General features: G+C 39.6%; 2 protein-coding genes and 1 pseudogene across 3 annotated transcripts in view; 1 reads left to right on the top strand and 2 right to left on the bottom strand.

Annotated features, from left to right (window-relative positions):
- rtn4rl1b (reticulon 4 receptor-like 1b) overlaps window positions 1–26550 on the bottom strand; it is a 156240-nt gene that overhangs the window by 62488 nt on the left and 67202 nt on the right. The window lies entirely within an intron of this gene.
- Window positions 1782–4893, top strand: LOC146694298 (uncharacterized; annotated as a pseudogene). Its single transcript, XR_014914874.1, has 5 exons — window positions 1782–2450; window positions 2785–2876; window positions 3255–3449; window positions 3538–3614; window positions 3871–4893. The product of XR_014914874.1 is annotated as an uncharacterized LOC146694298 (transcript).
- LOC146694297 (uncharacterized) lies at window positions 4890–7636 on the bottom strand. The gene is made up of 3 exons (XM_085430417.1): window positions 6959–7636; window positions 6506–6641; window positions 4890–6214 (listed from the first exon to the last, which is right to left on the bottom strand). The coding sequence occupies exons 1-3, from the start codon at window positions 7552–7554 to the stop codon at window positions 5462–5464; spliced, it is 1485 nt and encodes a 494-aa protein (XP_085286543.1). The 5' UTR covers window positions 7555–7636; the 3' UTR covers window positions 4890–5461.

The raw sequence follows: 26550 nt of genomic DNA, 5'->3' as shown, positions 1-26550 counted from the left end.
CTAAATACCACATAAATACCAATTTTTGTGCTTTTGCTTATGTATGTTACCACAATCAGTACTCAAGAGTGTTAATCCAAGGCATAAGCAAAAGAAATGTTTTAAATGTTTAGGAGGCTCTGGACAGACCAAGGACACAAGGAAGAAAATATATCTCTTGGAGGGCTTGGGAACACCTTGGTATCCGAAAGAGCTGGAAGAGGTGGCAGGGAAAAGGGTGGTCTGATAATCTCCTCTTAAGGGTAAATTATGGTCCCACATATGTGTCTGTTTGCATATGGTTTCTGTTCAGAGTAAAAGGAGAAGGCGTTTAACACACCATAAATGTGATCCCATTTACCGTTGTCTTCCATGATCCCAACTGGACATTTTTGGATGTGGGTGACCTATACATAGGTAAAATGCTTATTGGTTGACAAGTGGGCCAAAACAGGGAAAGGAGCAACAGTGAAAATCATCAGGAATTTTTGATATCCTCCACATTTGGCTGATGGACCAACAATAGCACAAGCAAGAGAAGCCCACAGTCCAGTCCTACTACATGTTTTTGACACTGCCTGCATCTGACAACAAACACTGCCTTTGCACTGCCCTTGCTCAAGGAAGCTTTAGACTGCTACCTGTACACAGATAAGTGGTAGAAAATGGATAGATGGATGGATAGGATTAACTGAAAAGCAGTTTCATGGCCAGGTTGGGACAGTTCCCCTATTTTATTACAAATTAGCAGATAATACTTTTGGAAACGATTCCAAAAATGAACTTCATTTGGGCTCTGTCTGAAACTCTCGCTATGAGGTCCAAACAAATGTCGATGCAAGTGAAGGAGGCCGTCATTATGATGAAAACCCAAAATAAACCTATCAGAGAAATCTACAATGTGGCACATTGTAAAAAAGAAAAATTAACTGACAGCAACATCAAAAGTCTTGGAAAACTACAGAAGATAACTATTGGGGATGATGGCAGAATTCTTTCTTCAGTTAAGCAAAACCCCTTCACAACATTTAGCCAAGTCAAGAACACTATTACAGAGATGCCATATGATGTCAAAGTCTACATTCAAGAGCCACCTTCTTGAATATAAAGACACAGTTTACAATAAGGTGTAAACATTACACTGATTACACTCATAAACAAAAAGAGCTGATTAGACATTGATAGAAAGTGTTTAAAAGAGCCTGCACAGTTCTGGATATAAATTCTATGGAATTCTATGGAAGCAGAATGATTAGAAAAGTATGGGGAAGAAGAGGAACAGCTTGTGATCCAAATCATGGGAATCCTATTATTAAAATTATTTCCACATACCCAATTATTTCTGAGCTTTTAAAAATGGGGGACTATGTATAAAAATGTCTGTAATTCCTAAAGATTTAAAGCAATACTTCAGTTAAACCCCTTGAATTACAGCTGAAAGTCAGCACTTCAATCACATCTTGTTTGATTTAAAATCCAATGTGGTTATGTGCGTAGGCGACATTTACAAAAATCATTTAATTGTCCTAAATTGGTGATTACAACTTTAAGAACTACTGCTTTAAGCCAACATTATGAGCAATAAATTAATCAATTAAGTAAATTAATACATTAAAAAATTAAATCCTGCTCTACTCTCCTCTTTCTTCCCCTACAGATCAGACCTTTTTAGTAGACCTGAGTGCACTCTAATGTGTTTAACTTGACATTATATGTTTCATGGCCTTGTAGCCATTAGGATTTTTTTTTTTTTTGCAGAGCAGCATGAGCTTATGTAAGAAAGAGCTTCATGGTAGGAGGTGAGAAATTCAGGTGACACTGCATAATTATGTGTCAGTCTTCGAGTCTCTGTTTAAGTAATGCATGTTGAGTTTGCAGTACATTTGGAGTGTCTAAATGCATCTCTTTACCTGCAGCATCACATGTTTGCTGCGTTTCCCCCCCTTCTGATTCAGTCTCTCTATATCTCTGTATTCCTCACCTCTTTGTCATGTCTAGACACTCACTGTTGAGCTAGGCTCTGCTATATCACCGATCGATGAATCACCTGGGGTAACGCATGCAGCACAGCTGGGCATTGTCGTTTTCCTTGGAGCCACAAATACACAAACAAACAGACGTACATACAAAGATTTAGCCTTTACATAGCCCCTGAGTCTACATATACTGTAACAGATGAATGTCACCCCTCCAGGCACTCTGCTCAACAATCAATACACCACATGCAAAATGTCCTGCTGGAATTATGCAATGGACTACTTGCACTAACACTTCCGCGTTCTATGTAGTCCTGCTCCAGTGCTTCCGGTGCGGTTAAACCATGGCGACGTTCTACACTCGCTGCCTACAAGAGCTCCCAAAATTGAACATCACCGATGTTCATCGGATTTGCAGAGTGACGACTACCCCCGCCAGCAAATTAGATAAAGGATTTAAGTTATATGCTGCATCATATATACACAACTACGAAGGTAAGAAAACGTAAATTAACTGACAAAGAAACGCTAGCTAACGTCAAATGCAAACACTACGTTACTCCGCTATGTCCTTCATTTGATGTCAGTTCTCTACATTACATGTTTTCTTAAACGGTGTTTTATGTCGTCCTAAACTATAGTTGAGGTTTTCTTAACTAATGTCACTTTTGTTGTTAGACACTGTTATAATAGCTTTAGGTAGTTGGCTAACTATGGAGGTAGTTAACTACCTAATGCTACTCTTGCTAAGTGTAAAATATATATGTTTAAGACATGCTGAAATGAGTAATACAGAAATAATGCTAATGGTACTTGTATCTTTATTCAGTGTCCAATAAAGACAGGTTGTCAGGGGAGGTCGGTGTGAGAGCCCTGTGCTACAGGTCGATGAGGAAGAGTGAGGCACCACACAGACTAAGTGTAGGCAGGAAGCTGTGTAAAGTTGTTAATCCCCGTTCTGTGGGGTTCAGTTCATTTAAGCATTAGTTAAGTTCATTCCTAAAGGCCCATCAACTTGAATGTTTTCCTTGTCTCCCTGCTTTATCACTCCTAATTTGACTAGTCAGATAGTTAAATCAACGTGTGTTTGGGTGATCAGAAACATTTGACAACAAGTTAATACTGCAAATATACACAATCTAAGTTATTACAGTTATCAAGCATGGTTAAGTTGTTTTAATAGGGAGAGAAGGAAACACTAAGCATTCAGGAGGGTACGTAACCATAACACTGAACTATGTTCCTGTTCGGCTCTTCCATGAAGATGTTACATTTTTAATTTTCATTCTTTCTTCTTAGATTAAGCTTCTGGATTCATCGCCGGTGATACTGACACATAGCCAGTGCTCCTCTGTGGCAGGCGCTGTTATGTGCAATCACACAGTGGCATTGCTCTTCCAAACAGCACACTACTCACAACTCAGAGTGCCGGTTGTCCCCCCTGTGCATAGCTGCACGGAATCTGAACAGCAATGGCACAAGCCACGGACAGTGGTAATTTAAATGAGGTTAAAGTTTTTGAATTAGTCCATGTTTACATATGAACAGCAACACCATCCATAGTAAATGTGTCTTCTGTTAGGGTGTGAAGCCAGGACCCATCAACTCCATGATCTTCACTAAGCCAGTACCAAATAGGATGGCCCAGACTGGAGTACGGTAATTACATTTGTAAAATTTGGTTTCATGTGTTACAAATGTATGTTGCTATTTTTTTTATACATACATGTGTCAGAATAGGTATTAATTTACATACAACATTACACTTTCTGAAGACGGCTAACTCAGTCATGTACATATACATCCCAGTCTCTAACTTATGCACCACTGTTTTACACCTTTTAGTTTTTAGTTTAGTTGTTGTTCAGTATAATAACCTTCTCCTTTACATTATTGTCATTGATGTTTTCTTTAGGAGTGGCTTCTACAGAGGCATGGTGGGTCCGTTACCAGATCCCTGCTTGTTCAGAATAACGGAGGCATATGCAAAATTTAATATTGAGGACAGGCCACTTGTGACCACAATGAACATGAGACCTGACAAGCCCCTTGTGGAAAGTGCCTTTGGGCTGGTGCAGGAGGGCCGTGTTCTGTAATATCAGCAGCCGGTTTTGACAACCCGGTACATCACACTACACCGCGATGCACCACCAACACCGCACTTGCCTCTGGAGGGGTATGACATCTTGCCATCAGATTGTGTGTTTGTGTGCTCAGAAGAAGAGCTTCTGCATCTGAAAAGCTTGTCTGTAACTCTGGAAATGGCTCACAAAATAGAGGAAGCTACACGTGAGCAAAGCTCTTCGTCTGAGTGGCATCAGCTCCGAAGGCCCAGAGTGACTGCCTCTAGGTTTCGGGAGGTGTGTCACGTCAGAGGCCAGAGCTCGGCCGAGTCACTAGCAGAGCGTATATTGAAGGGAACAAGGCAGACAGCAGACATGAGGAGAGGAACTGAGATGGAGCCTGCAATAGCAGCAGAGTATAGTAGGCTAATGAATGTTAACTACTCACCCTGTGGTCTGGTCATTCACCCCATTGCCCCCTGGCTTGCTGCATCTCCTGATGGTGTTGTTTTTGACCCCAATGAATACCCCCAGTTTGGCTTCATCGAATTCAAATGTCCCAATGTACAAAACTTTATTGACTGCAAATATGTGCAGATGGAATGTGGTACCCCTAAACTAAAAAAGAGCCACGCATATTACTGGCAGGTGCAAGGACAACTGCTCATCAGTGGGATGCAGTGGTGTGACTTTGTTGTGTGGGCACAAGAGGACTACCTAGTGCAAAGAATATACATGGATACAGATGTGCACAATGCAATCAGAGAAAAGGCAGACTATTTCTTTTTTTACATATATATGCCAAGATACCTTTGTTTGAAAAAATGAACAGTGAAAACAGCAAAAAGAAAAACAGATCCTTCAGGCTGGCTGGAACAAAATAACTGATGTTTTATTTTCAATATATTTCATGAATTCTTTTGTTGTTACATGTTACTTTTATGTGACATCAATAAACTGTTATTTAAGCAATGGCATCAATTTAATTTTTAAAAACACACATTAAAACATTGAATTTGTGCAGAACTTATTTACATGGTAAGTATTTAAAACTCCATGCCTAGCATACTGATATACATTTAGACAATAACACAACTGAACTGTAGAAAATGACAAATGGTATTTTTGATGTTACAAAAGTTCAATGTCACTTATGGTTTTAAAACGATTTAGTGATTTACTTTATAATTTTGATAAATAGTTTTGTTGAATCTGAATAGTAATATAGTAGTATAATTAAACAGTATTATTAACATTAAACATTTGCAATGAATTTGAATTATCAATAACTGAAACTCAACTATCAGCACTCAAGTACCAGTTCTGTAATCAAGTATTGTCAGCTGAGAAGGAAGAAATTCAACTGTAGTGGCCTCAGCTGCAGGTCATTTTCCATAAGTTACTTGTACTGGCACTGGTGTCTTGGGAAAAATCCATCTTGTCTCACTTAACCCATTTTTTAACTAATGCTGTGTTCTGGTAATTTGACAGCATACATGCCACTGCAAACAGTTGGTTGATATTATAAACATGTGACATGGTAATGATGCTATCAAAAAGTTTGTTCTGTTTGATCCTCCTAATGACTCGCTCCACATGTACCCTGAGTCTGGCTATGGCCTGCGTCTCCTTAACCTGGTATGCTGGCATCTGCTTCTGCTTAGATAGAAAAGGTGGGCAGTACACTTTGCATTTACAACAATCGGTGATTAGGAAGCCCTTATCTACCATCACTGCCATGTCTTCAGTCAACTTCTCAGCAATGCCTGATTGTTTGAATAGTTCCTTGTCACTAACCGAACCAGCATACAGATTAGAGATGAATGTCACTGGACCATGTGGAGCTATGCCAACCAGGGCTTTCATCGTACAGTGGGATTTGTACGAAGAGTACATTTCACTTTGGAGAAGTGGTGAGGATGGTGTCTGACACCTCAGCTCTGTACAGTCAAGGATCATCTGGGTGTCTGAGAAATCTTTGAATTCCTCAGGGAGGTAAGCTTGCACTTCTTCACGTGTAAGCCAGATGCACTGAGACCCCAGTGCAGTGGCAAGAAAATTTGTCCATGTTGCAATAATGCGGCTCACTGTGGACTGGTGTATGTTAAATCGGTGTGCCAGGTCCCTCTCCTTCAAACCAACTGACAGGAAAACCAGGAAAAGAAAAAACTCATCAATTGGCTGTAGCAGCTGCCTCTGGAAGGTGAAAACAAAGGGGAAAATGTTACTCCTTAAGCTATGAACTAGTAAAATTATTCTTTTCTTGGCTAAATGTTTTGTAATGGTTAGGCATACCATACTGTACCATGGGGTAAACAATGAGGTGCTGTAGTGCACAGGTGTATGAGGTGTATGTATGTAAAGGATACTGAGTCTAGCATACATACACCTGTGTATGTATGCTACTGTACATAATGTAATGTTATTGTACATAAATACAATAACATTACACCTCTAGTTCTAACTACCAACAAACCCATAACCTACTGTTGATGTGCGTGCAGGTGTCAACACTTCTTCGTTCCGATTGGCAGCTGACTTGGCTCTTGAAACCCGGATCATTTTATAGATGCAAGGCTCAATCAAAACCCAGAATGCCATCAAATGATCATAGCTTGGAAATCTATTCACGAGAGAGACATACATCGTGTCAATCATTAATTAACATTACACACTGACATAAAAATAATGTGATCTGTGACAAATATGCTAATGGCATTGCTGTATAAAATAGTCTGATTAAGAGTATTTGGTGTTGTATTTTACCTGTAGCATTAGGATATCGTTTAAATACTAAAGCATCTACATAAAACATACAATCAGCAGAGAAAAAGTAAATTTCTATTTTGTTTTCATTAAGACTGGAAAAACTTTCGAAATTTAACTGATGGTGACCTTGGTATATTTTAAACAGTTAGCTTGAATAGAACTTAGATGTACCTGGTATAGAATCGGATGTCAGTGTCGGAGCCAGCAAAACGCTGTAACCCAAATTCTCGCTGGACACGTAACTCCTGTATTTCCTTCCTCAGAGTCTCCACGTCTTTGGACAGGTCTTCTGCAGCTGATGCTGATATGTCCAATGCAGACGGCTCAGGGACTGAGCAGTAGTCATGATCTCTTGTAAGACTGTGCTCTTCTTGATCGTCAGGAGGAACTAGTTCAGGGCGTCGCTCCGTTCTCTCCCAAACACTACGCCGCAGTGGTTCAACTTTATAGCCATTCCACTCAAAAAGTGTTGGTACAGCACCTTTAATAAGCCTCCTTCGACCATCGAGGGTTGTTGGCTCTATGAGTTGATCACTGGCAAAGTGTCTGCAGCAGACCCTGGTGTGAGAGGTAATCGTGAAATGATCCCGGCGTATATTTACCAGCCATTGTCTTCTCAAGTCGGAATGGGTCGGAAAGGCATGAAAACTTAGTATGCCGTTAAATTTGGCTGAAGCTGAACAAAGTGGGACACAGCAATGCTCGGAGTATTTCTTCTCCTGTTTTTGAAAATGTTCTGTTTTAAATACTTTCCTTTTTATACTCATTCTGAAGCGACATTAGCATAGCTACCGATAGATAAGCAAACGTACCGGAAACGCACAAGCGGTACTATTTGGAAACGGAAATACGTCACATGCCTTAGTGCAAGTAGTCTATTATGTGTGAGGAATGCCTTTAGGATAGAAATTCAAGTAAAAGTGCATCTGAAGGGCAACTTCAGCCCAGTATGTTAAAACCCAGTGAATGAATTAGTAATAGTGTTGTTAGGACTGAAACTCCCACACTTAATATTCTCATGTTTAACCCATCTATCTCCAGGGTCTGTTGGGCATTGTAAAAACATCACTGACCCAAGACAGACTTGCTTCTTGATTCCACAAACCAGTTTGAGTCATAGTGGAGGACATGTTGACATGCAATTAAGTAAGACCAAAAATCTTGTTTTAAATATTTAATCTGCTGAGTTAAAAGAACTGCAGCACTAGAACACAGTATCAGTTTGAGTGCATGGGCATATTTTCTGTGATACAATACATGCTATTGTTTCTATGTAAAAAAAATGTGAATGAGAATCTCTATCCATATAAACATTGTTGCAGATATTTAGCTATGCTTTTTCTTAGATATGTGCTTTTTCTTGAGTAGCAGCACAGCTAAGCTGTTGCTGTTGCTGTACTGTGCTCATGTGAATTCTGCACCCATTTTTACTCTGAAAAGCCTTCATCACAGGCTAGCCTACCAGGCTTGTTGAAAAAAGACCCAATGAAGTCCTCGGACTAGGTGCCAATTGAGTACACTGAGATTGCCACACTAGGCACCAAGTGGGGCCTAGTGTGAGATGGATGTGGTCCTCCTGCTAATGGCTGATGCTGAGGATAATGAGGAGCTAATGAACGTTTTCTACAAAGAAGCGTGGGAACACCTCACGTTGGACAAAGAGAACAACGCCTTCTTAGCCTCCTATAGAAGACATTTCTGCAGCGCAGCAGGTCAATAAAATATAATCGTGACACACAGCCTAGTGGCAGCCTAGTGGAGCTGTTCAATGCTACAAAACATGCAGCTGGAAAGGTAACAATCCAATGGCACACACTGAGATCTCCACCTCACAAAATGAGTGTAAGATGCTCCAAAAAGAAAAATGCACTAAGAAGCAGGTGCTGCAGTTTTTCAGTGAGTGCATGGATGAAGTCATGTACTGCTAGCGTTGCCATTTTCATCACGCAAGCTTGTGAAGGGAACAACAGCATTTGATTGTGTTGAGATGATAGAGAAAGGCATTTACCAAATTTACACAGTGAAAAACATTGTGGCTTCTCATCTCAAATGTTTTCATAGAAAATCTCTATGTCCTCTTGTCAATTGCAGCCCTCCAAGGCCGAATGCTGACAATCCTCCCTGGCGGGCAAGTCATATAAATTGATCACCACCAGTGCCTCGTTCAGTGCCTTATTGCTGCAGCTGGCCTACTCAGCAGAGCTCCAGGACCAAGCAAATGCCAACTCTGATACCAGTGAGCTGTGGGAAGAACTGGGCATCATTACAGGCCAGTGCCACTATCTTACTACTGTCATCGTCCTGCAGAACAGGCAAGATGACTCAATTTGTCACAGAGAAGCGTGACATCCTAGATGAGGCCGGTGACTTGACTGGACTTGCTGGGACAAATCATAAGAGAGTATGTCTGTGAGTATGCTAGTGATGAAATTTTTTCTCAAATGGTGAGCGTGAGGGTCCATATGATATCTACGTGCCTGTCTGTTTTTTGTGACCGCGTGGGCTTGTCTGAGAAGGATTCACATCATAATGCACCAACTACGCATGTGCCCCAGGCAATGGACTTCAAAGAAGTATAACAGGAATGATTTTATGGCCACTGGGTCTTCAGCTGTCCGTGACCACAGTGGCATGTAATCAAGGCTTAAGACCCAATCAGACAGCAAATACATGTCTGTGACATTATTACTAATAATTCATCTATTCAAGACTAAAACACAGTACTGATGTTTTCAAACATACACAGATTTGGTAGTTTCAAACAATCTCAATTTTAGACATTTTGAAGTTCAGAAGCAGAGTGAAAATCTGGCTAAACTAAGGAAAAATTGTGCATTTTTAAACTAAAACTTGTTTGTGTTAACAGTGCCTAAGTGACAGGGAAAAGATAGTAAATAAGACAAGCATGTCCACATGTTTTGGCTTCCTGACAAAAGACAACCTAAGGGTTGAAGGATGTCTTAACTTATGCAGAGTGTATGAAATTATTAAAAAAGGGAACATGGATGGATGTACTGAGCAGTGCATATACTCAGTGAACATGTGGCAAGCATAATCTTGGTCCTACTGAAAAATTCAAGACGGATGTGCAGTGGAGCAATTTCACCAGGAAAAAGAAAACACATCCAAGACCAAGGACTTGCTCAAGGTCATTCCTTTTTTTCCCCTCCTTTTACAGCTATTTCACACTTTATATCAAATAGCCATGAATCACAGCAATATGCCTTACATATTTGTATTAGTCACAAAAGCAGGTGGTATTAACTGAGACATCGATTTATCAAATTATGCTGAGACAATATAAAACAACTGCACAGCACTTTATATTAGAATTGTGAAAAAATTGATTCCCAGATACTAATAGCTATTATTGGATTAGATGCCCCTTTGCAACAGTATCAATACCAACATAGCCACTACGCAGTAATGCTGCATACAAGCAGGCTTACAGCTCCTTCCCTCAATAGCAGCTGAAACAGTTGACATTCAGAACACTAAGCAACACTTTAGGAGGAATTTTGAGAAGTCAGTAAGGCAATATTGAATTCGAACATTGCTTGATGTGCAAGTTAATGCAAGTTTGCCATCTGCTATTTTAATATTAAGGTAGCAAGTAGAGGCTCTGGCTAATAATAAAACAGCAATATTAACATTGGGCAGCAAACATAATTCCTTCCTGTCTGTAAATTTATAATAAATGGTGTTAATTTTAACAGGATAACACAATTATTTGTGTCAAAAACAGTTGATTCTGAGAAATCTCTGGTATCAACTAGTGAGAAAAAGTTTCAGCTTACTGTAACAACTCTTATCTGCTCAGCAACACAAATTTAGAGCCAAGTCACAGGAAGCACAGCACTACCTGAGCCAACCAAAAAATATTGTTTTGGGCGGTTTTTTGTTTGTTTATATATTTTATATGTATATATATATATATATATATATAAAAAAAACACCCAGCACGCCCCTGCGGGCGGTTTATCCTTCAAGCTCGGGTCCTCTACCAGAGGCCTGGGAGCTTGAGGGTCCTGCGCAGTATCTTAGCTGTTCCCAGGACTGCGCTCTTCTGGACAGAGATCTCCGATGTTATTCCCGGGATCTGCTGGAGCCACTCGCCTAGCTTGGGAGTCACCGCACCTAGTGCTCCGATTACCACGGGGACCACCGTTACCTTCACCCTCCACATCCTCTCGAGCTCTTCTCTGAGCCCTTGGTATTTCTCCAGCTTCTCGTGTTCCTTCTTCCTGATATTGCTGTCATTCGGAACCGCTACATATATATATATATATATATATATATACATATATATATATATATATATATATATATATATATATATATTCTCCTCTGGTTGCTCTATAGGAAAAACTTTATATTTCGAGTTATTCAAAAGTTATTGCAGTTGATTATGCCTTAAAACTGAAAATAAAACTGCTTAGTCAAGATGGTTTCCTTCAGTCTTCTCTGCTATCACACATTTTATCAACATTTTTTCTTAGTTCTCCTTCTAAAAGAGGAGGAATAATTAATAATTGCCTCAACTCTCTGCTTTGAGAAATCTCTTGAGATTGGTAAGGCAACTGTGGCGCAAGCAGAGCCTTGCATCTCTTGTTCTGTCTGTAGTCTGGATTTGCTCCTCCTGAGATTGGTGTCTCCCTGGTGACTGTCTGGTTCAATTCAACCCAGAGCTGATTGCCTGTAAAATCCCAGTTCCTGGAGTGCTAGCTTCTAAAACATTCATCATTCCCCGACTTCTTCTAGGTGCAAACTCAGCCTATATCAGAGGATTTGACAGGGGCTATTTCTTTCGCCCTGCTGGAAGATTTTACAGAGTCCCCGCCACCACCCAGTGATCAAAGAGCAGGGTCAGATAGTCGTGAGGTTCCTGATCGTACTTCTGTTCTTCTTACCAGTCAGACTTGCTGCTTTAAGGGCCATGTTCTTTCTATGTACAAAACCATCCTGTGGAGACTTACTAGGCATGTTTCTCCATCTGTTTTAAATTTTAATTTCAGGACAGTTCACTTCAATAACATTTAAACTTTGCTAGCTGCAATTACAGGTTCTAACATTTTGCTTGTGGTAATTGAATAAATGCATCTTCCTATCAGTGTGCATGACTGTCAGCAGATGAAGAAATGGAGGGTAATTTTAAAAGTCCATCTATTAAGAAATGCTAATTTTCTCACACTACAAAGGGTATATTGCATGACGTAGAATTATATTATATACCTGCCCCTGTTTTAGAAACAAAACTTGTTTGACGTTCCCATGGTAAAAGGCAGAGTTCATGCAGATATTTATTAGCATTCCACTGCTTTATCTAGACTGAAACTAGTTGTGGTAATCAATGTACCGTTTTCCACAGTTCTCACTGTACCTCTTCACAGCCACAGGGCTATTTGCTAAATCAAGATCAATACAGAACAAGACATCTATGCAGATAGCCTGCTAGAATTCAGCCCTCTGTTGTTCTGCACATTTATTTTTAAACAGATGTGGCCTTTGTACACAACCAATTCTCATGTTATAGTTCCCTGCTGTGCTATAGTTCCTCTCCTTACTTACAGAGATGGCAGAAAAAGAAATTATAGTAAAGTAAAATTAACAGAAGGCAAATGGAACACTGTGAACGTAATAATTCAATTATTACTTCAAACGAGGAACTGTAAGAAGTGCTCTTCAATAAGTTTCTTAGTTCACTGAGCTATACAGTAATCGCTCATTGTGCTGTCGTCACTTTGATCAGAGGAAAAAGTGTTGTATCCTTCAGCACTATCAAGCTGCACCTCAGTCACTGTCTTCAGGCTTATTTTATCTTCTATAAAATCAAACAACTTTCTCATCATATATTTCTTAACAAAAAAAAAAAAAAAGCTTGCGATTGTTTGATTCTGCAAGATAACAGACAGTTTCGACGCCTCACTAAATATCAAGTGTTTGTGTGGTTAACCAAGGCTGGGCCCTAATCAAATGTATCTCTTTCCTGTTTCTGCTGACGCCTCTGTTGACACATCCGTAAGTGGCTTTATCGCGACTCCTCTGGGAATGTCCTCCTAATAGAATTAATTGCATCCCATGTTCTGTTTGCATTTTTAATTGCTCCATTTGTGTTCTTACGCGCCCAGTTAATTCCTGCGCTTGTCTTTATCAAGGTAAATCCTAATATTTAAATGACCTGCCTGCCAATATAACACACAGCACAACAAATTCTACTCTCTCTAGTCATCCTCCTGCTTTTTATTTCTCTGTGTGATTGTGACCTCTGCTGCAGTCATCCATGAACACAAACATCCTACTGATAAAAGGGGGATGCAAAACCAAAGGCTGTGCATCTAAAAATCTGTTTGCTGTTTTTCTTTTTTGTCAGACTTTATTCAGTATAGTCAGCCAGCAAAAGTTGGCAGATTGGCGCTTTGGGTGGGAAGACGGTCTGGAACAGTGGCTGGTTTGGCACTGATAATGCCCAACATTACTGAAGCAAGGACACCTTTAAACCATGTACAGTATGTGTGCTGATGTCCTCCAAGGTCTGGAGACTGTCAGAGTTGAAATAAATTACACAAACATTCACACACACACAGCTTCATAGGCAGTATAGCCACCATTTTCCTCTGAATACAAAGCAATTTACAGTTTTGTCCTTGGTGCAAATTCAGGGGACGTTCTCTTATCGTTTTCTTTTGGGGGTTTTTCATTCAAACTGGTTAGTGTGACATCGAGCTTAGAGCTAGGCTAACATCCTTCCGTATGTGCAAGAGGCTGTGTGTGAGTGTCTTTGTACATAAGAGTTTCCAAGATATGAAAAAATAAAGTGTAGCTCTTTAACATCCTCTCCCAATGGCTCTTTTGCAGTCGCCTTCACCAGTGAGGCTGACACAGCTGCTGAAATGGCCCGATGTCATTGCTCATCCAAACAGAATTAAACCTGAAAGGTCTAAGCTATTCGAAGGATCCCCTAGGAGGCATGGGGAGAAAGACTGGACATTGCGCGGGGACAGTAAAACCTGATTTAGTACCTCTCAGTGGAGCTGAGAAAGTGCACACATAGACAAAGCAATACTTAGCCTGAAGTAAATAGTTTTGGTACTCGCGATTACGTAAGCATATTTAAATACTACACCGAGACAGCTGGACTTGCTTGAATTTGAAAACTGAAAGCTTTCTCTCTACTAATTGGTAAGTACTCCCAGGGGTTATTAGCTTTTTGAAAACTGTTGAGGTCAGATGTGAGGTTACATGCCTTAAACTCCTCAGAAGTCAGTACTGAAGAAGCCTTTCGGATGGGAGCTAATCTGGTTGCCTTAGCATGATTATATTGTGAATATAAAAATTACTGATTTACTGAAATCCATCCATCCATCGTCCAGCCAGGGTGCTAGAGCCAGTCCCAGCTGATACTTGGTGTGTGCTGGGGTACACGATACAAACAATGTAGATTAATTAGAACCTTAATCTTAAATAATCACTATGTCTCATCTTTTTGGTCATCATAGTGGCATTGTACTTTGAACGTGGCTGTTAGATTGGTCTACTGTGTACGTTAAAGTCTGTTAAAGGACTTTCTTATAAAGCTAATGGGGCAGTCAAATTCATTAGTTTTGATGATTTAGGAGTTTGTGAATCAAACCAGAACAGGGGAGAAACAGACAAAGAAATGATAAGACCTGAGTAGCGGAAACAGGCTCCAAAGGGGTAGCTCTTTGCCCTGTCTGCCAGGGTTGCACTCATAAGCAAATGTGCCATGCACACAAACTTTTGATTACCAATTTCCCATCATTCCCATCAGACATTTTACGTCAGTCAACCAGGTTATTTTCAGCTCTATCTGTAATTATGTTGTGTGTCAGTTGATTGCTGCATGCTATAGTTGTGGAATATGTTTCAAATGATTCACAGACATAGCTAAGTCTGAGCTGACAGAATTGGGTTGCATCAATTTGAAAGAATGGAGTTAGTTTTCACTTTTATCTGGACTAGATTGTTGTGATAAGCTTGTTAGTACTTTGAAGATTCAGAAAAAAACACACACAAAAAAGACCCACTTTGAATCCCAGAGAGTTTGTTGGCTGAGATGTTTGTGGTGTGTAGTTGCCAGCTACAGTTAATAGAGTGGCAAATGTTGCCTCAGGTTTGGAAGTCATTTCAATGCTCACTTGCAAAGTTTCATCATAGGGAGGATATGATGCATTTAAGCACTGCTAAAATCTACCAGGTAACACATGTAGCTAAATGACTCTAAACGGTTTCATAAAAATTTGTTAAATGTGAGATTTCATGTAATACTGCATAGAAAATTAACACGAGACAGAAGGGAGATAATCAGCTCATTCTGTAATGATTCGTAAATGATTTACAACAAAATGCTAACACTGATTTAGCTTGAAAATGATCTGATAATAAGTTAACACCTTAGGAGCTTTACTGTTTTTTCCTCCTTGATCGTTTCTCAAAGATGATAAATGAAATTATTTTACTGATAGATATAAATGAGCTCTTCTAGAAATGAAGGCTCATGGCAACTTAGCAATAAAATTACTTTTCAACATGTAGGCTTCCACTCACAAGCAGTGGGAAATAGGGCTTCCAAGCCAGCCCATCAAGACCAATTAAATAAACAAGACTGGAAGCCATGGAAATAGTGACAGTTTATTTTCTGACAGGGACCATAAATCAGTTAAGCTCAAAACAACACAGAAAAGGCAACCATAAAATGCAAGAGAGAGCAACATGAGCTAACCTTAGACTTATGCAGTCCCAGGTAGAGTGAGAAATGCATCAGGTTCTGGGAAATGCAATGTCACATGTACAGAGGTGGGAAGTAACAAAGCCCAATACATCATTACTGCACTTCAGAATTTTGAGGTATTGTTGCTTTACTTGAGTATTTATTTCTCTGACGTTTTACTCTTTTACTTCCCACACTTTTACACATATATCTCTGCTTTCTACTCCTTAAATTTTCAATGCCCGATCAACTGAATTCAACTGATTTCAATCGATTTGAACCTAAATGCAGGGATCAATAACTTAAACAGTCCTGTTGGTGTATCCATCACCAGCACTTATTGCACTTGTCAAGATAAAATAGGCAAAACATATAAAATGTATGTATCATTTGTACCTCTGTACTCAGAGATTAAATTGGGGTGGAACAATCCAGAGCTTGTGGTCGTAGTACTATAGCATCTAGCTAGTGCTAAAGAGGAGGAGTGAAAGTAAAGGGAGTAAGTAACTTTACATGCAATGTTGCTGTCAGCTTACCAAATCTTAGCAGACACACAAATTGTTTCTGTGCAGTTTTATCTGCTAACTGAAGGTGCAGCTGCTGTATTTCCCAGCAAGACAAAAGAGTCCAAATTAATATAATTAATTCAGAGATGGAGAAAGATGTAATAAAGGCAGGGCAGGGGTGGAAGAAAACAGATTACCTTTCATAGTAAGGGCTGCTCAGTGGTATTTGATAAACTGGATATTTAAAGCTGACTAGTTTCTGCTAACTGTAGTGAAGTTTTACAGTAGTGCACTATGTTGGACTAGTGCAGAGTAGCTGTATGTGTTCATAGTCAACATCAAGGTTAGCAGACATTTATATAAGTAACTATATATTGACTTTATACTGTCTATGGGCTGGAAATCTGTCGCGATAGCTTGTGTAATATCTTGTTGCATCTTACTGAGTTCAGTTACATAAATCCACAAAAAAGCACCAGAAGCACAGGTCAGCTGATTCCAGTCTATACACAAACTGTACTGCAAGTCACAATAGGAATAATTGTAAATTATTCTTAAGTCTTCTCTTCTGTGCCACTACAAAATACTTTCAAAATCCCACTTTAATCTCTAAATATATTCATTTTACTGTTTACAGGCAAAGTCACTCATCTACAGTGTAGGCAAGAGCAAATAGAGCTTCTTATTTAAAAAATCCTCTATTCTCCTCTGCTTGTGCTCAACATAACAGATGTTCAAGGTGTGTAAATTCATTAGAATTAGAATTTAGGTTGAAATAGAGCTTGTATTCACTTGTATTAATACTTATGTTTGTAATTAGATTAATATGGCAGGTGGAGGTTCAGTTAGCTTTGCACAAAAAATAGCTGCTAGAAATGTTCTCCAAAGAGCTGCTGGTAACTTTTATTCCTTAAGTAACTTTCACTTTCACTTGACTAGAGAAGTTGAATCAGTGGTGGATCTTTTACCAGAGTATTTTAAAATCAAGTATCTGTACTTCTATTTCAGTGCAGTATGTCTGTTCTTTTGCCACCTCTGCACACGTGCAATTTGGCTTTCTAATCTCCTCTGTTTTAGTTTATTGAGCATGAAGGCAGCCTTGGATGGCACTGCTAAAGTGTTTCCTCATGCAGTGGTGCAGAATGGGTGTGTATGACACAGACAGAAAATTAAAAATATAAAATACTTCCAAGATATGCTACCATAGTAAGTCAAGTAGAACCGCAGTGCTGCGCGACCTCAACACTGACATTCAATCAGCATTGGGGGCTGTTTGGGTGAGAGTGAGCCACCTGACTGTCGGTGCTAAAAGGGTTCAGGAAGTCCAAGGCTACTGATCAATAAATGTGAGCAAGCATACCAAAATGCATGCTGGCTACTTACACATAGTCACAAACACACTGACACTTTTCACACCTGTTCATTAGACCCCCTCGCTTTAAGAAAAAGCATTACACAGCAGGAAGAGCCCCCTGCACGCAATGTACACATCTACACATGCTCCTTATTGTTTATTTGCTACATTGGACTTATGATTGGGGTTACATTATCTCCCTGGGGCTGCTATGAAGCATTATAGCCATCGTCCTCTTCACGTTATTAAATGTTCCTGTCATTATTTCTGATGACTTCTCAGAGGCATTCGTCTGAAAATAGAACTGCCTTGTTCAGTGGCTGTCAGGCAAGAAACTTCTGGTGCTGGAAATGCTAGAAAAGAGATGGGTGAGAACATGTGTAGTGAAGAGAGGGAAAATCTGATCAACTGAACCAGTCCCTATGTTTGGCACTAATGATGAGCCTGGAGGAGAAGCCTCTTTCCATTCCCCAGATGTGTATAAGATGGTAGCAAGAGTGTTAAAGAGATGAAGAGAACATTGGCCCATTATGGTAACTGTCTCTGCTAAAATGTTAAAGCGATGCTTAGAAAAATTCACATTATTGTGATCAATTTCAGAGTTTCTCAGTCTTGATTATTTATATCTTTCAGACAGCAACTGTGTTTTTAGATTCCTGTTAAAATCAGAATTAACAGATGGGACCACGGCAGTGGAAAAAAACATGTTTAGTAACTCTTTATGTGACAAAAGTGCAGGGGCTATCTTTAACAGCTGCGCCACTGGTGAATTTAAGAAAACTCACATTACGGTAAGTTATGAGTGTTGTTTTTTTAGGCAGTCTCTTTTCGAGCACAGAGAAAAAGGATTCCTCTTAGTAAGAAACAATTGAAATATCAGATGTCAGTCGGTAAGGCTTTAAATTTCTGGGTGCAACAGCAAAGACAGTTTCTAAATGTTGTTTCAGAGAGTTTTGCAAGACAGTGTTGATTCACTGTACATTTAAATGATGATGATGTTTATGTTATATTACTGTGATGCTGTATTCCATAAAAAAATCTTAGTTAAATCTTCATTGATTAAAAGAAAAGACAGAATTGTTTTTCAATATGACAGCATACAAAGTTGTTGTATTTAGCTGTATTTGGAAGTTGCATGTTGTGACATGAAGACTATAAATTGTATAGTAACTTCCCTGGGAAATGGGAAATCAGGCTAAAACTTAGGCAGAAAATAATAAGCACTTTATATTTTCATTTGTTTGAATTAGGCCAAAACTCTGATGTAGTCTTTAAAAAGCATCACTTTCAGTTGGGGACCAACTAAAATCTTCGTTTTTTTCCCCAAATTTAACAAGGTCTGGCTGCAAATAACTAACTTTCTTTGGGCCCAATTACTGTCTATTTATTGAACAAGGCATTGCTGATTGATGTGTGTTCACAGTGGGCGATCCATGATTCATAGCCATTTTTTCTTTGAATACCATCAGGCATAGTCCACATGTATGTTAATGAGTCATGGCTGTAATTAGCTCAATGAATAATTCATTTAGTTAACATTTAAAAATGTATGCCTGCATATGATACATGCATCAAGCCCACAGAAGAGGAGTGTGTCCTTATGCACCATTTGCCTTACAATAGAATGATTGCTGATTGTCAGAGCTTCAGCTTGATTTCCTTTTAAACGGAGCCAGGCAGAGCTGGCCGGCAATTTCCAAAAGAAATGGTAGAATTAACCTCTCAGTGTTTAATTTAATATAAATTCAACATTCCTCCTCTTATACAAAGTACTTAGCTATGAGTACTTAGCTATCATACTATTAGTTTCGTGTTTTAGTTTGTAAATATAAGCCTTAAAATATTTCTTTCCATTAATATCTATCTACAATATGGCTTCAATAGTTACCACTCTTTTATGTAATCTGTATGATTATTTTAGACCTTGATCGAATTCCTGTCACTTCATAGTTTCACTTTGCGTGCTGTGTCTGTTATGTGTAAGGGCATATTATTCACATAGTAGGAACATAGTGTAGCACTCTTTAGCCTTGAGCTGGCTGGCAGGGGAGTCAGAGCACTGAATGCATCCTCGTCGCAGCATTACCCCCAGCTGTTTATATTACTGATGGCTATCATTCTACTTTTCACTCATCCTGCTTCTCCCGTCTTCCCAGGAGATGTTCACGAGTGACAATTCCTGAAGGGGGTTTGTGGAGTGATTCGATAGAATAGATCCTTTCTAACAATAATCTACACCGTGTCTCTGGAGACTTGCTCATAAACAAGAGTAGACATATGTGCACGCAGGAGAACACACAGCCACACAACCACAATTGCTCAGCTTCTACCGTGTGCAAGTGGAGGAACTGGCACCATTTCTGCCTCATCTCTCCCCTACTCTGCCCTTTGCTCCTCTCATTTTCCACCTGTCTCTGATCCTCTGCCTCTTTTACATTTCAATCCAGCGCCTGTTCGTCTTCGTGCTGACAGTGGAGTGAGCAGAGAGAGAGAGAGAGCAGGAAAGAGGGAGTTGTCCCCTTTGGGTAGCTAAGCGATTACCGTTAGAAAGATCCAGTCCCTTGCATCATACCTCTCACAACCTCCTCTGCTCTCACATTACTTTGTGGGAACTCTATTCTGCCTTCCTTACACGTCTCGCGCCTCCACTCTTCTTTCTTCCTCTTTCCTTATCGGTTTGTTCTTACTCCATTTATGACTCCACTTGTCTCTAATCCCTCCCACAAGTAAGCCAGTTAATTCATGTTTATGAGCTTCAACGTATGTGTTGTAATTATTTCTCATGCATCTGAGGAGTACCCAAATATATATATTTGAAACAAGAGTTTTTAAAAACAAGCTTCCTCATTCAATTTGAAACAACTGGATACATACTGGGTGCATACGTATATGCATACTTGCATTTTCTGCCTATGCACATATGTTTATAAGAGTATATCCCAGTATGTATTAGCATATGCAGTAAGATGCTTCAGGAGCCATTTCTGCTTGCCTTATCTGTCTGAGTGGAGAGCTGGCTGCTCCAGCAGCAGAGCCAGAAACCACTGCCCACTGCTTAAGTGGAAAAGGACTAATCCCTCCTCTCAAAGCCCACTCTAGTAAACACCACTTCTCCAAAGCCACCCATGCACACCCAGCCTGTCCAGCCATGGTCCCCAGTAGTCTGTGTAGGTTATGTGGGGTGGATTTATGTAGGTGGGTGCGGGGATTTATTTCTGGTACCTGATCTCATATCAAATAATTACCAGTACAACGTTTAGGAGGTTTTTGTTGTTGTTGTTTTGTTCTTATCAACACTCAAGACTTATTTGTCTTTCAGATGCTTTTTTAAGAACTGGTGTGCGTAAGAACACTTTGGTGAATCAATATACCAAATTTCCTCATTCATTACACTCCATTTCCCTCATACAAAAATACATATTGTTATAGAAAGTGTATAAGTGGAAGAACTTTAAGAAACTGGACCCATTTAACCGCAGGAAAGGAGAACAAAACTGTTAGTGAAATCTTCCTAAATGGGTTTTCATTTGAACCCAGGAGGGGTCATTCTCAGATTTCAGTTGGTAAATGACCTCCTCCTAGTTTGATGTCTTCAGGGTATAATTTATTCTAATGAAAAAAGATTATATCTTGAATTAAAAAGTGCTCAGCTCTGACCAATATACCAGGATGAAGTCTGCTTGGAGACAATCAAAAGATCAACATTTCCTGCTGTAGCTTTTAATATAGTCCAATCTACAATATCTATTTTAATATGCATGGCAATCCCTGTGTCATAGTGGTGAATAGTTCACAAGTACCATCAACAGCTTGGCACAGCACTGATCAAGGACGTATAATGATTTAATGTAAAGAATTTCTTTTTTCCCCCTCTTTTTTGACTTTATGCATACACATTGTTGTGTATCGCCAGAAGCGTTTGATGGCAGTTTCTGCAGTGTAAGTGAAGGCCTTTATCTGCTTACCTTGATGCAGTGAAACAAGGTATTTAACAGTAGAAGGTCAGATGCAAAATAGAGATTTGCCATATGGTGTGACGAGGCTTTGATGAGGAAATTCATCACTCACTGCTGTATCTGGCAGCCTTGTGATTTTTCACTGTAACACTTCCTTTGGCCATTTTGGATCCATTTTAAAGGTGGGTGGGAGGTTGAAGAGCCAGGGTTGCAGATTGAAATTCATTTAACTGAGCTTTGCATAGTACCCGTGTTCCACATGGGTGGTTGGTTTTTTACTCAATCAAGTCTGGTAAAAGTTGACCCACATCATCCATTACTCTGCAAGGTGGGAACAGTGTGTAATGTGGCATGCTTTTTCCATTATTTCAGGGAGCACTTGCTATCAGTTACAGTTATATTATCATAAAAAAAACCTTAAAATGTGGCAGTCTTTTGATATCATACTATAGCCTTTAATGGGAAGAAGCTTCCTACAAAAAGGACACCCTGAATTATTTTTCTCCCTTTAGTCACCTTTTGCATGAAGTTGTAATTGCTTAACATTGAAAAGGATTGTTAGACGCTTACAAGTATTTTTTGCTAGTTGAACAATTTTAAGATATATAACTGAAAAACATGCACCTATAACCAAGATTCACTATCAAAACTCAGTTCCATGTAAGGTTAAGTGTTACATTCAACCATATTTTTTTCTGTATCAACAATTAGAACATTACAACAACTTAGAGATCTGACTGACATCTCACACACCCTGCGCAGTGACCTTCTGTGGTTGAATTAGGGTTAATCACAGTTCAAATCTGTTTAAATCCCTAAAGAAGTTGAGGAGACTGGCAAGAGAGCAGCCTGTATAGAGCAGAGTAGATCTGAATCAGCTGATTTAGGACAAAACAGGTCTAGTCTCTGTATGTCTGGGAGCTCATTAGCTTTGTCCCTGCACCTGCGTGATGGCTGCACGCTCATGCTGCTCATCAATCTTTTAGAACATTTGCCTATGATGGCAAGGTGGCTCTGGTGCTGGGTCACTGCCAGATGAAGCAGATTCTGAGGGGGACCAAACAAGCACAGAAATGCTGCAGCGGCCGGCTGGGCTTGGTTGGTTTGCTCTGGTCTGGTGGATGGACACCAGAGGAGTTCAGCCTGTTTGTCTTTCTGCACAGCAACCAAATAGCCCAGCACAGCACAGCCAGTATTTGGCCACAGTCATTGCATGCATGTGTGTTGGTTGCTTCAGTAACAACAGGGAATGTAGAGATTGGAGAAGCACGCTGGTAAAGTGTGTTTCTCTCTGCCAGTGAAACCACACAGCTCTTTGATCCTGTTTTACTCATCTAACCCAACACACACAAACCGTGAGACTATCTCAGGCTGTCTGTCAGCTGTCAGAGAATTCACTACGACTGCACGTTGCCTTTTCTTTTTCAAAGCCGGTCACCCCTCGAAAACAGGAATGTTATTTTCCATCAGAAATATGTTACAGGTGTAACCCTCCAATGTTACTGTCAGGAAAAACTAATGAGCATCAATTCTCATTCATCACTTTTTACTCCACAAAGACACACACTCACACAAACACCCACATCATCAAATCTTCAGCTCCACCAGCTGAGGACATACTCTACTACACAGCAAGTCAAGTCAACTTTATTTGTCAATTCTGCCACATGTACAGGACATACAGAGAATAGAAATTGCGTTACTCTCAAACCCTAGTGATTAGAAAAATGCAAATAAAATAATTAAAAAGTAAAAATTTAAATAAATACAATACAATTTTACGTGTAACAAAAAAAAAGCTATGCAATATACAATATACAATATTCAAGTAAGGAGGCATAGTGGTGCAAAATAGGCAAAGGAGCAGACAGTCTGTTGCTGATTCTGTTTGTTTCTCCTGTTTGATGGAGTTGAGCGTCCCTAGGGCACACTCAGAGTATTGTGGGCAGCCACAGAACATAAACGATCTGAGACTTTCTTTTTAGGATGTGTTCATCATCATCATCCTCAAAAAGATGTTTGGTTTCACAGAAGCAGTGTGTTGGCCTTACAAAGCACAACTCCACTTGTGTGAATGTATAGATTTTAGAAACAACACTACAACATTTAACTGAAAAGGCTTCTTCCATTATAATGTAAAATGCATCTCGATAATAAGGTTTTCTGCATCAATCTGGTGGTTTTTGCAAAGGTAAATGGAAATAGCAATCCAACGTGCTATTAAGCTTTTTGCATTTCAGAGTGGCTTCAATTAACCTTTTTAATGATTGCACTGGAAGACACACTGGAATCCATTGTTAATCCAATAATTATTGTCTGGCGGATGTACTTGACTTCGCCCTGCCAGCCAGCTAATTCACTTCAAGTGTTTATTTGCAGGGGTCAATAATTCTTCTGATTAGAATTGGATTTGCAGCTTAAAAAGGGAGAAATTTGTCAGGTTGTTTCCCCCACTCGTATTAAAATGCCCTTGGTTCAGGTCTATGTAATTTGTCTGTGTAAGTGCCTTTAAAGAATAAACATCAATGTAAATGTAGGGCTCAGTGAAATAAATTATTTTATGATAATTACTATGTTAAATGTGACTAAGCATGGCAAATTTTAGGTGCCAGACCCAAATAACTTTCTGCTTATAATCATAAGGATAATAATTGTCATTTACTTTAAGCTTTAAAAACAATTATGTAGCCAAGTATTAAATTGCTAACTCTAATGAAGTGCAACATCAGGAAGAAAGACAGAAGGAATTTATGGTTTTTGATGGCTAATAGTGGTTATTTCTCAGCAAATGTACATTTTTATATACAGCATTACATGTCCCTGAAGTCAGAAGGGTTTTTTAATAGGAGGTCAAGCTTCTGGTTAGAGCTCTCTGTGTATACATTGTTCTAAAACTCCACTAAAACACCAACATATTGACAACTCAATTCTATGCCAAAAACAACATTAGGGTTGCAAATAATATGTGTAATAACTGCCTTGAAAGGCAAAGCTAAAATTTGCTAAAAACTCAGAAAAACGACAACAACAACTTCACGGTTCTTGAATGAACTTTATTACTGAACCGATCACACAGCCAAGTGATGCACTCCAAACTACTATTATCTTTCTGCTGCACAGAAATGCTTTGCACCATCATGACAACACTTGCCATTATAAGAGGACCATTTTCTGGCAACTGCAGTGCAGCCAGGGAGACCACAACCTCAGTTATATTTGTGCTCTCAGTGCCTTTTAACAACAAGATTGGATCATTCTCTTTTGGTCATAAGAAATGATGTTTTGCTGTGTAGATATTAATGTAAAACTAGCATAAACTTGGTAAGAAAATCATTCCCTTTTTCTACATGCGCTTAGTAGCAACAGGCAGTCACTCATCTCTGCTCGCTTTCTCTCCAAGAGACCCATCTGCTGTTTCAAATCTGTTTATTGATAACTATTTGCTTCTCCTGTTTTGCTTTCATGCCCTAATTTTATCCCTGAACCATTTCGGCATTTCAATGACTCAAGCGCTGCTAAGTGTTTGGCTTAGCCGGGCATAATATAAAACATCCTGGTGTTGCCACAGTGAGTCTTGAAATGTGGGGAGCTAATTAAAATATTAACTAGAAACTGCAGAGTGGAATTTAAAAGGAGAAACCTTCTTAAAGTGCTTCATTTATATCTCGTGTGAGCTGGGCCATGCTCCAACATAGAGAGAAGACGCTCAAGAAAATCCCCAATCAAGCAAAAAGAGAGCATTCAAAATGTTTTGTACAGTCATTTGCTGAGATATAAATTCGTCTTTCTTCCTGCACACTTTGTCCTGCAGAAATGACTAAGGAAGGCTCATGAACTAGTGGTAATTGCCATGGCAGAATGTGTCTTAGCCATAAAAAGTACAGCGCCTGCTCCATGTTATCACCAAAAACAAGCCCACGATGACTGATTTTTTTACCGCTCAGCTACAATCCAGCAAAAGGTTGCAGTCAGAATACGTTTTGAAAAAAGATACAAGGATGCAAATCACAATACAGAAGCAGAACAGGTTATTATGGATGACATTAAAGGTTGAAATTAACTATGATAAAACACAGTTAGAAAAACACTTTTTTTTTAGCAAAGAGTGTAAAATGGCTTTAATGAGGTGAGACAATAAAAATTCATGCGAATGGGGGGAAGGTAGCGCAGGGGATAGGAAATTCCCCTAGTGAAGGGGAAAAGGTTTATATCAGGAATACAATCTAAAAAGTGTCTGCTTCAAAAACATGGTTTCCACTCCATTGCATGGCTAAGGAGGTCAATTTAAGGATGGAAACAAACCGCTGTGTTTAATGATTTGTCTTCCTAATCTGATGCAGATCATTAGGCAGAAGCCTCTGTACAACAAAAACAAGGCAAGGATAAGAACATCGCTAAATCTGTTCTCTTTAACAAAACAACACAATTCTATCTACGGCGCCTGCTACGTGGGTTTGACAGCTTGCTTGCATCCATGTAATTGAGGGAATAGATCCAAGATATTTTTAAATTCAAGATGGTGATACCTGACTGTACAGACCTGAAAATGTGGAATTTATTGCCAGAATCTCCTTCTCTCTTTACTCTTTAGTTGCTGTTGTTTTTCACAGACTTTGGGAAATTGGTAAGAAAGTGTGGTAAGAAATGTGTGATGAACTGCTGATTGAATTTTCTTATTAACAGTGACTGATCAGGATGTGTATGTGGCAGCAGGTGGCAGCCTGTGAGGGAGAACCAGCCCAGCTGAAACGAAGCCTAACTGCTGGGAAGTCACCAGCAGGACAGACACATATGGAGAAATGCATGCTTTTCTGTAGAGTGGAATTTGTGTGTGTGTCTATGGACCTTGCTGGAGCCTGCCACATAGGTTCTGTTATAAATGAGCATGGCACGCTGGGGCAGCTGGAACACGCATGGGGCAGCTGGGTAATTTGGAGAGTTGTGTGGTGCAATTTGTTGGCCCAGCTGTGTTAGCTGAGGTGGGAAAAATGTTCCTGTCGCATGGAAGTGTGTGCTCATACATATATGACCACTGTGGCGCATGTATGCACATGCTTCTATAGGGATGAACTCACAAGAGGCAGCTTATCTCAAATCCCTGAACGAGACAGGGGAAATAAACAGGCCTGGAACCGAAATGACACTTCACTGAAATATTGATCATTCTCCACAGCAGAGGAAGCATGCGCATGCAGACACAAAGATAGATAGATGAAACA

The sequence above is a fragment of the Copadichromis virginalis genome, linkage group LG14, assembly GCF_057382275.1.
Source record: "Copadichromis virginalis isolate Kocher_CV1m ecotype Utaka linkage group LG14, C_Virginalis_male_GT1.1, whole genome shotgun sequence".
Lineage (NCBI taxonomy): Eukaryota > Metazoa > Chordata > Actinopteri > Cichliformes > Cichlidae > Copadichromis > Copadichromis virginalis.
Note: the sequence above shows the minus strand (reverse complement) of the source record. Positions and strands in the feature narration are given on the sequence as shown.

Excerpts from the sequence above, each read along its gene's own strand:
- LOC146694297 (XM_085430417.1), bottom strand. The coding sequence starts at position 7,554 with ATGAGTATAAAAAGGAAAGTATTTAAAACAGAACATTTTCAAAAACAG. Across the intron at positions 6,642-6,958 it reads GACATCCGATTCTATACCAG|ATTTCCAAGCTATGATCATT; the intron begins GTACATCTAAGT and ends TCTCGTGAATAG. Across the intron at positions 6,215-6,505 it reads CACCTGCACGCACATCAACA|AGGCAGCTGCTACAGCCAAT; the intron begins GTAGGTTATGGG and ends TTCACCTTCCAG.